This window comes from Salvelinus fontinalis, chromosome 7 (genome assembly GCF_029448725.1).
Source record: "Salvelinus fontinalis isolate EN_2023a chromosome 7, ASM2944872v1, whole genome shotgun sequence".
NCBI lineage: Eukaryota > Metazoa > Chordata > Actinopteri > Salmoniformes > Salmonidae > Salvelinus > Salvelinus fontinalis.
Window position 1 is genome coordinate 62,426,599 of NC_074671.1, and position 16,066 is coordinate 62,442,664.

The window sequence follows — 16,066 nt, forward strand, 5'->3', positions numbered from 1 at the left end:
AGCAGCTGGACTACTGTTCAACCTGGACTAGACATAGACACCACAGAGGAGCTGGACTACTGTTCAACCTGGACTAGACATAGACACCACAGAGCAGCTGGACTACTGTTCAACCTGGACTAGACATAGACACCACAGAGCAGCTGGACTACTGTTCAACCTGGACTAGACATAGACACCATAGAGGAGCTGGACTACTGTTCAACCTGGACTAGACATAGACACCACAGAGGAGCTGGACTACTGTTCAACCTGGACTAGACATAGACACCATAGAGGAGCTGGACTACTGTTCAACCTGGACTAGATATAGACACCACAGAGGAGCTGGACTACTGTTCAACCTGGACTAGACATAGACACCACAGAGCAGCTGGACTACTGTTCAACCTGGACTAGACATAGACACCACAGAGGAGCTGGACTACTGTTCAACCTGGACTAGTCATAGACACCACAGAGCAGCTGGACTACTGTTCAACCTGGACTAGACATAGACACCACAGAGCAGCTGGACTACTGTTCAACCTGGACTAGACATAGACACCACAGAGGAGCTGGACTACTGTTAAACCTGGACTAGACATAGACACCACAGAGCAGCTGGACTACTGTTCAACCTGGACTAGACATAGACACCACAGAGCAGCTGGACTACTGCTCAACCTGGACTAGTCATAGACACCACAGAGCAGCTGGACTACTGTTCAATTCCCTCATCTACTGCATTTTCTTCCTCAACTGTTCTTCTTTAAGTTCTTCATGTCTGGCTCAACTGTTCTTCTTTAAGTACTTCAAGTCTGGCTCAACTGTTCTTCTTTAAGTACTTCAAGTCTGGCTCAACTGTTCTTCTTTAAGTACTTCAAGTCTGGCTCAACTCCGCTTCTTTAAGTTCTTCAAGTCTGGCTCAACTGTTCTTCTTTAAGTACTTCAAGTCTGGCTCAACTGTTCTTCTTTAAGTACTTCAAGTCTGGCTCAACTCCGCTTCTTTAAGTTCTTCAAGTCTGGCTCAACTGTTCTTCTTTAAGTACTTCAAGTCTGGCTCAACTGTTCTTCTTTAAGTACTTCAAGTCTGGCTCAACTGTTCTTCTTTAAGTACTTCAAGTCTGGCTCAACTCCGCTTCTTTAAGTTCTTCATGTCTGGCTCAACTGTCCTTCTTTACCATGAATTTTACCTCCTCTTCCTCCCCATTTCTCCTCCCTCTTTCCTTCCCTCTCTATCCCTTCCCTTCTTTATCTTAAACCTCTCCATCTGTCTCCCCCTATCCTCTCCTCTCCGTAGAGACTTGTCTATATTATGTTTCCTGCCTGCTCTGAGTCATCTCCTGGCGCTGTCTTTCCCTGGATGGGCGGGAACATCACTCTCCTATCTCCCTTGGCTTTCTGCGGCTTGCCCTTCCCTGTTTCCACCTGTACAACAAGACAGTAAGTCAGGTAAACATCGATCTGTAGTGGTCCCCTCTGCCTTGCTCAGCCTTAACCTGTGCAGCACACCTGGGAGTTCAGTTATTCAATCCACAGCATTTTAATCAACATAATAAATATCCCTCCACTTCAACCTGCACTTGTATAACACATGGTGGGAGGCATGTCTTTGGTAGGTCTGGTCTGGTCTGGTAGGTATGGTGTGGTAGGTATGGTGTGGTAGGTATGGTGTGGTAGGTATGGTGTGGTAGGTAGGTAGGTATGGTGTGGTAGGTATGGTGTGGTAGGTATGGTGTGGTGTGTTAGGTATGGTCTGGTAGGTAGGGCTTGGTAGGTATGGTCTGGTAGGTATGGTCCGGTAGGTATGGCTTGGTAGGTACAGTCTGGTAGGTAGGGTCTGGTAGGTCTGGTAGGTATGGTCTGGTAGGTATGGCTTGGTAGGTACGGTCTGGTAGGTAGGGTCTGGTAGGTATGGTCTGGTAGGTATGGCTTGGTAGTTATGGTCTGGTAGGTATGGTCTGGTAGGTAGGGCTTGGTAGTTATGGTCTGGTAGGTATGGTCCGGTAGGTATGGCTTGGTAGGTACAGTCTGGTAGGTAGGGTCTGGTAGGTCTGGTGGGTATGGTCTGGTAGGTATGGCTTGGTAGGTACGGTCTGGTAGGTAGGGTCTGGTAGGTCTGGTAGGTATGGTCTGGTAGGTATGCTATATAACATATGGTAGGACAGACTCTTACCTGTGTATCCAGGGCTTTCTTGTAACAGCTAGTGTTCTTCTGTTTCAGGTGGAGCTGCTGGGACTTATGCAAGGAGGTTCTGAGACACACAACAGCTATTCACACACTGTAGAAACTGAGCAACAGGTTGTACAATGACCACAGCATTCTGTATGTACAGTAGAGACCACAAGCCTGGTTACATGGGTTCATGGCAGCAGGTGCACTTCCTCTTGGACAAACATATTGACGCGGTACCCTACTCCCTTTATAGTGGACTGAAGAGCCCTGGTTAAAACGAAGTAGTGCACTACATAGGAAATGGGGTGCCATGTGGGACTCAGATGCATCACCTACTCCTGTGCAAGCTGGACCTGTTGTAGCAGGTGGATGCGCTCCTGGTCCTGCTGAGTCTGGCTGACCTGGCCCTTCCTCCACTCCGCCTGGGCCCGCAGATCCTGCATGTAGCCGCGCTGCTTATGGACCCTGGGAGGGGTGAGGGGACGGCCCCTGAAGATGTACGAACCCTGTGGGGGGAGAGGGGGGTTCAATATCATCACAACATCATTCATTGATAAGTTTAGACCATTGGCTAAGTGTTGCAATAGTAACTGTGCATAGACCAATGCATGCTAAATGCAGCAACTGAAAAGCCGTGAACCATTTGAACTCTAGAACATTTAAACCCCCTGAAGATCAGTGTGCTGATTGGACAAGGCCAGGGCTCACATGGAAGTGGGAGGAGCGAGTAACCTTCTTCTCCTTCATGGCTTCAGACACTGTCAGGTTGAACGCTGCCCCCTTCTGGTTGTTCTGACGTATCTCCAGACGGTCCGCCTAACATATCACACCCCCACACCACAAATACACACACCACCACACCACAAATACACACACACACACACACACCACCACCACACCACAAATACACACACACACACACACACACCACCACCACCACCACCACGTCACAAATACACACACACCACATCACAAATACACACACACCACCACCACCACCACCACGTCACAAATACACACACACACACACACACACCACCACCACCACCACCACGTCACAAATACACACACACCACATCACAAATACACACACACCACCACCACCACCACCACGTCACAAATACACACACACACACACACACACCACCACCACCACCACCACGTCACAAATACACACACACACACACACACACCACCACCACCACGTCACAAATACACACACACACACACCACACCACACCACAAATACACACACACACACACACCACCACCACCACGTCACAAATACACACACACACACACACCACCACCACCACGTCACAAATACACACACACACACACACACACACACCACACCACACCACAAATACACACACACACACACACACACACCACCACCACCACGTCACAAATACACACACACACACACACACACACCACATCACAAATACACACACACACACCACCACCACCACCACGTCACAAATACACACACACACACACACACCACCACCACCACCACGTCACAAATACACACACACACACACACCACCACCCCGACCACGTCACAAATACACACACCCACACACACACATATACACACACACCACCACCACCACCACCACCACCACCACATCACAAATACACACACACACACACACGCCACCACATCACAAATACACACACACACACACCACCACCACCACGTCACAAATACACACACACACACACACCACCACCACCACGTCACAAATACACACACACACACACCACATCACAAATACACACACACACACACACACCACCACCACCACGTCACAAATACACACACACACACACACCACCACCACCACCACGTCACAAATACACACACACACACACCACCACCACCACCACGTCACAAATACACACACCCACACACACACACATACACACACACCACCACCACCACCACCACCACCACATCACAAATACACACACACACACACACGCCACCACATCACAAATACACACACACACACACACACACACACACACACACACACACACACACACACACACACACACACACACACACACACATGCCACAACGTCCCAAATACACACCCACACACCACATCACAAATACACACAGGCTCAGTGTCACCTCACTACTGAGTTTAATCTGACTACTGAGTTTAATCTGACTACTGAGTTTAATCTGACTACTGAGTTTAATCTGACTACTGAGTTTAATGTGACTACTGAGTTTAATCTGACTACTGAGTTTAATGTGACTACTGAGTTTAATGTGACTACTGAGTTTAATCTGACTACTGAGTTTAATGTGACTACTGAGTTTAATCTGACTACTGAGTTTAATCTGACTCCAGGATTTAAACAGAAGTACAAATGCAGATTCTCCCTTGGCTTTTAGTGGAGTAGTATTCTGTCTATTCATCACTCCAAAGAGTAAAAGACAAAGGGAACATGTGCCATGTTGCTCGTCTCATCATCAGAGTGGTGCTGGCCTCACCTGCTCCCTCTGTAGGTAGTCCTGGTCTCTGCGCTGCTCGTTGAACAGTAACACCCTCTCCTCCTCCTGCTGTTCCATCAGCCTCTCCTCTGCCAGGTAGTGGGGGATGTTACGCTGGGCCCGCTGCATGCACAGGTAACACAACTCCTATAGGGAAGGATACGTGATGTTATATACACAGGTAACACAACTCCTATAGGGGATGTTATATACACAGGTAACAACTCCTATAGGGAAGGATAGGGGATGTTATATACACAGGTAACAACTCCTATAGGGAAGGATAAGGGATGTTATATACACAGGTAACAACTCCTATAGGGAAGGATAGGTGATGTTATATACACAGGTAACAACTCCTATAGGGAAGGATAAGGGATGTTATATACACAGGTAACAACTCCTATAGGGAAGGATAGGTGATGTTATATACACAGGTAACAACTCCTATAGGGAAGGATAAGGGATGTTATATACACAGGTAACAACTCCTATAGGGAAGGATAGGTGATGTTATATACACAGGTAACAACTCCTATAGGGAAGGATAAGGGATGTTATATACACAGGTAACAACTCCTATAGGGAAGGATAGGGGATGTTATATACACAGGTAACAACTCCTATAGGGGATGTTATATATACAGGTAACACAACTCCTATAGGGAAGGATAGGGGATGTTATATACACAGGTAACAACTCCTATAGGGGATGTTATATACACAGCTAACACAACTCCTATAGGGAAGGATAGGGGATGTTATATACACAGGTAACACAACTCCTATAGGGAAGGATAGGTGATGTTATATACACAGGTAACACAACTCCTATAGGGAAGGATAGGGGATGGTATATACACAGGTAACACAACTCCTATAGGGGATGTTATACACACAGGTAACAACTCCTATAGGGAAGGATAGGGGATGTTATATACACAGGTAACACAACTCCAATAGGGAAGGATAGGGGATGTTATATACACAGGTAACACAACTCCTATAGGGGATGTTATATACACAGCTAACACAACTCCTATAGGGAAGGATAGGGGATGTTATATACACAGGTAACACAACTCCTATAGGGAAGGATAGGGGATGGTATATACACAGGTAACACAACTCCTATAGGGGATGTTATACACACAGGTAACAACTCCTATAGGGAAGGATAGGGGATGTTATATACACAGGTAACACAACTCCAATAGGGAAGGATAGGGGATGTTATATACACAGGTAACACAACTCCTATAGGGGATGTTATATACACAGCTAACACAACTCCTATAGGGAAGGATAGGTGATGTTGTTATACACACAGGTAACACAACTCCTATAGGGAAGGATAGGGGATGTTATATACACAGGTAACACAACTCCTATAGGGAAGGATAGGGGATATTATATACACAGGTAACACAACTCCTATAGGGAAGGATAGGGGATGTTATATACACAGGTAACACAACTCCTATAGGGGATGTTATATATACAGGTAACACAACTCCTATAGGGAAGGATAGGGGATGTTATATACACAGGTAACAACTCCTATAGGGGATGTTATATACACAGCTAACACAACTCCTATAGGGAAGGATAGGGGATGTTATATACACAGGTAACACAACTCCTATAGGGAAGGATAGGTGATGTTATATACACAGGTAACACAACTCCTATAGGGAAGGATAGGGGATGGTATATACACAGGTAACACAACTCCTATAGGGGATGTTATACACACAGGTAACAACTCCTATAGGGAAGGATAGGGGATGTTATATACACAGGTAACACAACTCCAATAGGGAAGGATAGGGGATGTTATATACACAGGTAACACAACTCCTATAGGGGATGTTATATACACAGCTAACACAACTCCTATAGGGAAGGATAGGTGATGTTGTTATACACACAGGTAACACAACTCCTATAGGGAAGGATAGGGGATGTTATATACACAGGTAACACAACTCCTATAGGGGATGTTATATACACAGGTAACAACTCCTATAGGGGATGTTATATACACAGGTAACAACTCCTATAGGGAATGTTATACACACAGGTAACACAACTCCTATAGGGAAGGATAGGGGATATTATATACACAGGTAACAACTCCTATAGGGGATGTTATACACACAGGTAACACAACTCCTATAGGGAAGGATAGGGGATGTTATATACACAGGTAACAACTCCTATAGGGGATGTTATATACACAGGTAACACAACTCCTATAGGGAAGGATAGGTGATGTTATATACACAGGTAACAACTCCTATAGGGAAGGATAGGTGATGTTATATACACAGGTAACAACTCCTATAGGGAAGGATAGGTGATGTTATATACACAGGTAACAACTCCTATAGGGAAGGATAGGGGATGTTATATACACAGGTAACAACTCCTATAGGGGATGTTATATACACAGGTAACAACTCCTATAGGGAAGGATAGGTGATGTTATATACACAGGTAACACAACTCCTATAGGGAAGGATAGGTGATGTTATATGCACAGGTAACACAACTCCTATAGGGAAGGATAGGGGATGTTATATACACAGGTAACAACTCCTATAGGGAAGGATAGGGGATGTTATGTACACAGGTAACAACTCTTATAGGGGATGTTATATACACAGGTAACAACTCTTATAGGGGATGTTATATACACAGGTAACACAACTCCTATAGGGAAGGATAGGGGATGTTATATACACAGGTAACACAACTCCTATAGGGAAGGATAGGGGATGTTATATACACAGGTAACACAACTCCTATAGGGGATGTTATACACACAGGTAACAACTCCTATAGGGAAGGATAGGGGATGTTATATACACAGGTAACAACTCCTATAGGGAAGGATAGGGGATGTTATATACACAGGTAACAACTCCTATAGGGAAGGATAGGGGATGTTATATACACAGGTAACACAACTCCTATAGGGAAGGATAGGGGATGTTATATACACAGGTAACACAACTCCTATAGGGAAGGATAGGGGATGTTATATACACAGGTAACACAACTCCTATAGGGGATGTTATACACACAGGTAACAACTCCTATAGGGAAGGATAGGGGATGTTATATACACAGGTAACAACTCCTATAGGGAAGGATAGGGGATGTTATATACACAGGTAACAACTCCTATAGGGAAGGATAGGGGATGTTATATACACAGGTAACACAACTCCTATAGGGAAGGATAGGGGATGTTATATACACAGGTAACACAACTCCTATAGGGAAGGATAGGGGATGTTATATACACAGGTAACACAACTCCTATAGGGAAGGATAGGGGATGTTATATACACAGGTAACACAACTCCTATAGGGAAGGATAGGGGATGTTATATACACAGGTAACACAACTCCTATAGGGAAGGATAGGGGATGTTATATACACAGGTAACACAACTCCTATAGGGAAGGATAGGGGATATTATATACACAGGTAACACAACTCCTATAGGGGATGTTATATACACAGGTAACAACTCCTATAGGGGATGTTATATACACAGGTAACAACTCCTATAGGGAATGTTATACACACAGGTAACACAACTCCTATAGGGAAGGATAGGGGATATTATATACACAGGTAACAACTCCTATAGGGGATGTTATACACACAGGTAACACAACTCCTATAGGGAAGGATAGGGGATGTTATATACACAGGTAACAACTCCTATAGGGGATGTTATATACACAGGTAACACAACTCCTATAGGGAAGGATAGGTGATGTTATACACACAGGTAACACAACTCCTATAGGGAAGGATAGGTGATGTTATATACACAGGTAACAACTCCTATAGGGAAGGATAGGTGATGTTATATACACAGGTAACAACTCCTATAGGGAAGGATAGGTGATGTTATATACACAGGTAACAACTCCTATAGGGAAGGATAGGTGATGTTATATACACAGATAACAACTCCTATAGGGAAGGATAGGTGATGTTATATACACAGGTAACAACTCCTATAGGGAAGGATAGGTGATGTTATATACACAGGTAACAACTCCTATAGGGAAGGATAGGTGATGTTATATACACAGGTAACAACTCCTATAGGGAAGGATAGGTGATGTTATATACACAGATAACAACTCCTATAGGGAAGGATAGGTGATGTTATATGCACAGGTAACACAACTCCTATAGGGAAGGATAGGGGATGTTATACACACAGGTAACAACTCCTATAGGGAAGGATAGGGGATGTTATGTACACAGGTAACAACTCTTATAGGGGATGTTATATACACAGGTAACAACTCTTATAGGGGATGTTATATACACAGGTAACACAACTCCTATAGGGAAGGATAGGGGATGTTATATACACAGGTAACACAACTCCTATAGGGGATGTTATACACACAGGTAACAACTCCTATAGGGAAGGATAGGGGATGTTATATACACAGGTAACAACTCCTATAGGGAAGGATAGGGGATGTTATATACACAGGTAACAACTCCTATAGGGAAGGATAGGGGATGTTATATACACAGGTAACACAACTCCTATAGGGAAGGATAGGGGATGTTATATACACAGGTAACACAACTCCTATAGGGAAGGATAGGGGATGTCATATACACAGGTAACACAACTCCTATAGGGAAGGATAGGGGATGTTATATACACAGGTAACACAACTCCTATAGGGAAGGATAGGGGATGTTATATACACAGGTAACACAACTCCTATAGGGAAGGATAGGGGATGTTATATACACAGGTAACACAACTCCTATAGGGGATGTTATACACACAGGTAACAACTCCTATAGGGAAGGATAGGGGATGTTATATACACAGGTAACAACTCCTATAGGGAAGGATAGGGGATGTTATATACACAGGTAACAACTCCTATAGGGAAGGATAGGGGATGTTATATACACAGGTAACACAACTCCTATAGGGAAGGATAGGGGATGTTATATACACAGGTAACACAACTCCTATAGGGGATGTTATACACACAGGTAACAACTCCTATAGGGAAGGATAGGGGATGTTATATACACAGGTAACAACTCCTATAGGGAAGGATAGGGGATGTTATATACACAGGTAACAACTCCTATAGGGAAGGATAGGGGATGTTATATACACAGGTAACACAACTCCTATAGGGAAGGATAGGGGATGTTATATACACAGGTAACACAACTCCTATAGGGAAGGATAGGGGATGTTATATACACAGGTAACACAACTCCTATAGGGAAGGATAGGGGATGTTATATACACAGGTAACACAACTCCTATAGGGAAGGATAGGGGATGTTATATACACAGGTAACACAACTCCTATAGGGAAGGATAGGGGATGTTATATACACAGGTAACACAACTCCTATAGGGGATGTTATACACACAGGTAACAACTCCTATAGGGAAGGATAGGGGATGTTATATACACAGGTAACAACTCCTATAGGGAAGGATAGGGGATGTTATATACACAGGTAACAACTCCTATAGGGAAGGATAGGGGATGTTATATACACACAGGTAACAACTCCTATAGGGAAACACACAGTTATTGATTGATTGATTGATTGATTGATTGATTGACACCCCTCATACACACTCACAAAAGCAGAGTGTTCGGCGCACACACACACACCTGCCCAGCCCTGTTGTGGTTGACACAGGGCATGTCCAGGTGAGAGTCCACCCTCTTCAACTTCCCCTCCTTCAGAGCAGCGCCTTCCAGTGGTAGGATAGACACTGTGGACCTACAGGACAGCAAGTTGGAAACAGATAGCAGTCCTGGGTTATCTTTCAGATCAGGGGCTATTCAACCACTGTCCTGGGTTATCTTTCAGATCAGGGGCTATTCAACTACAGTCCTGGGTTATCTTTCAGATCAGGGGCTATTCAACCACAGTCCTGGGTTATCTTTCAGATCAGGGGCTATTCAACTACAGTCCTGGGTTATCTTTCAGATCAGGGGCTATTCAACCACAGTCCTGGGTTATCTTTCAGATCAGGGGCTATTCAACCACAGTCCTGGGTTATCTTTCAGATCAGGGGCTATTCAACCACAGTCCTGGGTTATCTTTCAGGTCAGGGGCTATTCAACCAAAGTCCTGGGTTATCTTTCAGATCAGGGGCTATTCAACCACAGTCCTGGGTTATCTTTCAGATCAGGGGCTATTCAACTACAGTCCTGGGTTATCTTTCAGATCAGGGGCTATTCAACCACAGTCCTGGGTTATCTTTCAGATCAGGGGCTATTCAACTACAGTCCTGGGTTATCTTTCAGATCAGGGGCTATTCAACCACAGTCCTGGGTTATCTTTCAGATCAGGGGCTATTCAACCACAGTCCTGGGTTATCTTTCAGATCAGGGGCTATTCAACCACAGTCCTGGGTTATCTTTCAGGTCAGGGGCTATTCAACCAAAGTCCTGGGTTATCTTTCAGATCAGGGGCTATTCAACCACAGTCCTGGGTTATCTTTCAGATCAGGGGCTAATCAACTGCAGTCCTGGGTTATCTTTCAGATCAGGGGCTATTCAACCACAGGGTTGAGACCCTGGTTGAAATGTCATTTGGGACGCAGGCAGTGTCTGTATGGACGGAGGAATGTCCAGAGGGGTCTAGTTTCAGAGCCCAGGGCCACAGGACCGCTGTGGGGGGTACAGGGCAGGCTAAACCTCAGAGAACACTGTCTGAATGATCAGGTGGTGACAGGTGAGGGACTGTCCCACACAGGGAGAGCTGCATCATTCATGGAGCCACTGCCCCAGGACAGGACAGTAACACAAGTACCCTCTCCTAGACTCCCGCAGATTGCCTAACGGTGTGTTCCAATAATATAATAAACACGTGTTCACTACTTCCCATAAATCTAATTTGAATTGGAGGCATGGGGCTCCTGGGAGTTTCCACCATATTTCTTATACCAGTCCTTTCAAATCAGTAAAGGGAAGTGAATAAGTACACACTTTGGGAGGAAGGAGAGATAATTGGGACATAACCTAGGTATTGGGTCTTCAGGTCTTAGCCACTGAATTTGACTTATTATTGGGTTAGAAAGCTAACGCAAGTCTTCAGGTTTTAGTGAAGGCTACTCACTGACTTTAATTTATTTGGGTAAAACATATACAACTAGATGTACATTGGATTCCTCGAGGATAGCGCTTAGAAGTGATGATTAAAACACTTGTTTCCTGTCCTGGATTAACAGGGTTAGAGAGGAGACCAACCAGGGTCTTGTGTTACTGTCCTGGATTAACAGGTTTAGAGAGGAGACCAACCAGGGTCTTGTGTTACAGTCCTGGATTAACAGGTTTAGAGAGGAGACCAACCAGGGTCTTGTGTTACTGTCCTGGATTAACAGGTTTAGAGAGGAGACCAACCAGGGTCTTGTGTTACTGTCCTGGATTAACAGGTTTAGAGAGGAGACCAACCAGGGTCTTGTGTTACTGTCCTGGATTAACAGGTTTAGAGAGGAGACCAACCAGGGTCTTGTGTTACTGTCCTGGATTAACAGGGTTAAAGGAGAGACCAACCAGGGTCTTGTGTTACTGTTCTGGATTAACAGGTTTAGAGAGGAGACCAACCAGGGTCTTGTGTTACTGTCCTGGATTAACAGGGTTAAAGGAGAGACCAACCAGGGTCTTGTGTTACTGTTCTGGATTAACAGGGTTAGAGAGGAGACCAACCAGGGTCTTGTGTTACTGTCCTGGATTAACAGGTTTAGAGAGGAGACCCACCAGGGTTATGTGTTACTGTCCTGGATTAACAGGGTTAGAGGAGAGACCAACCAGGGTCAAGCTTCACTCACTATCCTGTGGCAGTGTGTGGCTATGTCCCAAAAGGCAGCCTATTCCTTATGTTGTGCACTACCTTTGATCAAAGCCCAATGAAGTAGTGCACTACGTAACATATGGAATATGGTGCCATGTGGGATGCAACCTGGTCAGTAGGAGATTAAGTTAACAGTGTTAGCTGACAATAGCTGGGGTTAGCAGTGAGGCTGACAATAGCTGGGGTTAGCAGTGTTAGCAGACAATAGCTGGGGTTAACAGTGAGGCTGACAATAGCTGGGTTTAGCAGTGAGGCCGACAACAGCTGGGGTTAGCAGTGAGGCTGACAATAGCTGGGGTTAGCAGTGAGGCCGACAATAGCTGGGGTTAGCAGTGAGGCCGACAACAGCTGGGGTTAGCAGTGAGGCCGACAACAGCTGGGGTTAGCAGTGAGGCCAACAACAGCTGGCGTTAGCAGTGAGGCCGACAACAGCTGGGGTTAGCAGTGAGGCCGACAATAGCTGGGTTTAACAGTGAGGCCGACAATAGCTGGGGTTAGCAGTGAGGCCGACAATAGCTGGGGTTAGCAGTGAGGCCTACAATAGCTGGGGTTAGCAGTGAGGCTGACAATAGCTGGGGTTAGCAGTGAGGCCTACAACAGCTGGGGTTAGCAGTGAGGCCGACAATAGCTGGGGTTAGCAGTGAGGCCGACAATAGCTGGGGTTAGCAGTGAGTCCGACAATAGCTGGGGTTAGCAGTGAGGCCGACAATAGCTGGGGTTAGCAGTGAGGCCTACAACAGCTGGGGTTAGCAGTGAGGCCGACAATAGCTGGGGTTAGCAGTGAGGCCGACAATAGCTGGGGTTAGCAGTGAGTCCGACAATAGCTGGGGTTAGCAGTGAGGCCGACAACAGCTGGGGTTAGCAGTGAGGCCAACAACAGCTGGGGTTAGCAGTGAGGCCGACAGTAACAGTACCTGTCAGTGTTGGTCTCTGCTGGAGGTCTGGGCTCCAGGTCATCAGTGAGACTGATCCCGTTGACCTTGGCTGGGTGCAGGGTGTGTCTGGTTCTGGACCGCGGAGTCACCAGGGATTCTGGGTACACATGGTAACATAACTATAGATGAGAAAGACTTGACAGATGAAGCTACCGTAGGAAGAGAAATACATGTTCTGGGATACGTCCAAGTCTAGATAATGTTATATTAGCTTACCTTTCTCTCCAACACAGGGTTATCAAGGTTAAGTGAACCCAACACATATCTCTCACCAGAGACGTTACACCCATTAAAACCCCTCAATCTGATCCAGATATTCACTGAGTTGATCCAAAGCAATTGAATATGGCCATCAGTTGAATATGGCCATCAGTTGAATATGGTCATCAGTTGAATATGGCCATCAGTTGAATATGGCCATCAGTTGAATATGGCCATCAGTTGAATATGGCCATCAGTTGAATATGGCCATCAGTTGAATATGGTCATCAGTTGAATATGGCCATCAGTTGAATTTGGTCATAAAACCCCTTAATGTTTTTAGATGACTAGATTACACCACTGTCTCTCCCTCACCTCTATTCTTCTCCTTCCTGTCTGAGTCTATCTGGACCTGGGCCAGGGCCTCCTCTCCCCAGTCCTTCCCCCGCTGTTGGGAAGAGATCCTGGGGAGGTTGATGGTGTTGCTGGTCCCTGGTATGCTGGATCTCCCAAACAGGACAGAGTTGCTGGTGCCAGGTCTCTGGGATAGAGAGGGGAGTAGGGGGATTGTCATCAACACAAATACAAACGCACTTGTACAATCATACACACCTGCTCTCTCTCTCTGTCTCTCTCACACACACACACACACACACACACACACACACACACACACACACACACACACACACACACACACACACACACACACACACACACACACACACACACACACACACACACACACACACACCCTACCCAATCCCCATCCCCCACACACACACTACCTACATGACATATCTAATCCACCCTACTGACATTGGAGAGCGCCAAGAGCAGCTTCCCGCTGCCGTCCAGAGCGGTGACAAAGTCGTGGTAGAACTTCATCTTGACTTTGCTCTGGCAGAACAACAGCTCTCCGATGGCGTGGAAGGTGAAGATGACTGAGCGTCCGGCGGCCACGGCTCTCAGCAACACCAGCAGAGTCTCTCTCACACAGCCCTCCACCACGTGACGCTCAAACGGGCTCTCCACAGACAGAACTGTGAAGTTGAGCTGGACCAGTGGCACGTCCCCTGCTGTGATGACAGATAGATGACACACATTCCTAGTGTTAGTGTACTGGACTCCTGTGATGACAGATAGATGACACACATTCCTAGTGTTAGTGTACTGGACTCATGTGATGATTAACCTGCTTGTCTGAGACCTGAAGACTTAGTTATCCAAGTTAAAGCTATAGGCTTTAGCTCAGCGGGCTAACAGTCGTGTATAGACAGACAACCTGGGTTGGATAAGACTCAGCCACAAAAAGATGTCTATCTCTATCCCATTCCCAACATGTTCTCTACAGACAGCCATCTTAGTGTGTTAATATGTCTATCTCTATCCCATTCCCAACATGTTCTCCACAGACAGCCATCTTAGTGTGTTAATATGTCTCTCTCTATCCCATTCCCAACATGTTCTCCACAGACAGCCATCTTAGTGTGTTAATATGTCTCTCTCTATCCCATTCCCAACATGTTCTCTACAGACAGCCATCTTAGTGTGTTAATATGTCTCTCTCTATCCCATTCCCAACATGTTCTCCACAGACAGCCATCTTAGTGTGTTAATATGTCTCTCTCTATCCCATTCCCAACATGCTCTCTACAGACAGGGCTGGGAAGTTGAGCTGGACCAGTGGCACATCCCCTGCAGTGATGACGGACGGACAGACGGATGGCACAGGCACACACATAGAAATACAATGACTAGAACGGTCAATGTCATTGTGATGCTCCTGCTAAAAGCAACACTTGGATTTAGACACACAGCTGTGCACTGGGTTTTCTCATTCATTCTCTTTCATCACACTGTTTCTATGGGACACATTGCTGGTATCACTGTAACACACTGTTTCTATGGGACACATTGCTGGTATCAGTGTAACATACTGTTTCTATGGGACACATTGCTGGTATCAGTGTAACACACTGCTTCTATGTGACACATTGCTGGTATCAGCGTAACACACTGTTTCTATGGGACACATTGCTGGTATCAGTGTAACACACTGTTTCTATGGGACACATTGCTGGTATCAGTGTAACACACTGTTTCTATGGGACACATTGCTGGTATCAGTGTAACACACTGTTTCTATGGGACACATTGCTGGTATCAGTGTAACACACTGTTTCTATGGGACACATTGCTGGTATCAGTGTAACACACTGTTTCTATGGGACACATTGCTGGTATCAGTGTAACACACTGTTTCTATGGGACACATTGCTGGTATCAGTGTAACACACTGTTTCTATGGGACACATTGCTGGTATCAGTGTAACATACTGTTTCTATGGGACACATTG

The 16,066-nt window shown here is 45.5% G+C and overlaps 1 protein-coding gene across 1 annotated transcript in view; it reads right to left on the reverse strand.

Moving 5' to 3' along the window:
* LOC129859977 (coiled-coil domain-containing protein 81-like) overlaps positions 1 to 16,066 on the reverse strand; it is a 38,486-nt gene that overhangs the window by 8,026 nt on the left and 14,394 nt on the right. Inside the window, exons 4-11 of the mRNA XM_055930267.1 lie at positions 14,526 to 14,785; positions 14,082 to 14,247; positions 13,485 to 13,602; positions 10,380 to 10,491; positions 4,674 to 4,820; positions 2,867 to 2,974; positions 2,495 to 2,664; positions 2,159 to 2,237 (exon numbers count right to left, since the gene is read on the reverse strand). Of these exons, the coding sequence (XP_055786242.1) occupies positions 2,159 to 2,237; positions 2,495 to 2,664; positions 2,867 to 2,974; positions 4,674 to 4,820; positions 10,380 to 10,491; positions 13,485 to 13,602; positions 14,082 to 14,247; positions 14,526 to 14,785 (1,160 nt within the window). The remainder of the gene's footprint in view (positions 1 to 2,158; positions 2,238 to 2,494; positions 2,665 to 2,866; positions 2,975 to 4,673; positions 4,821 to 10,379; positions 10,492 to 13,484; positions 13,603 to 14,081; positions 14,248 to 14,525; positions 14,786 to 16,066) is intronic.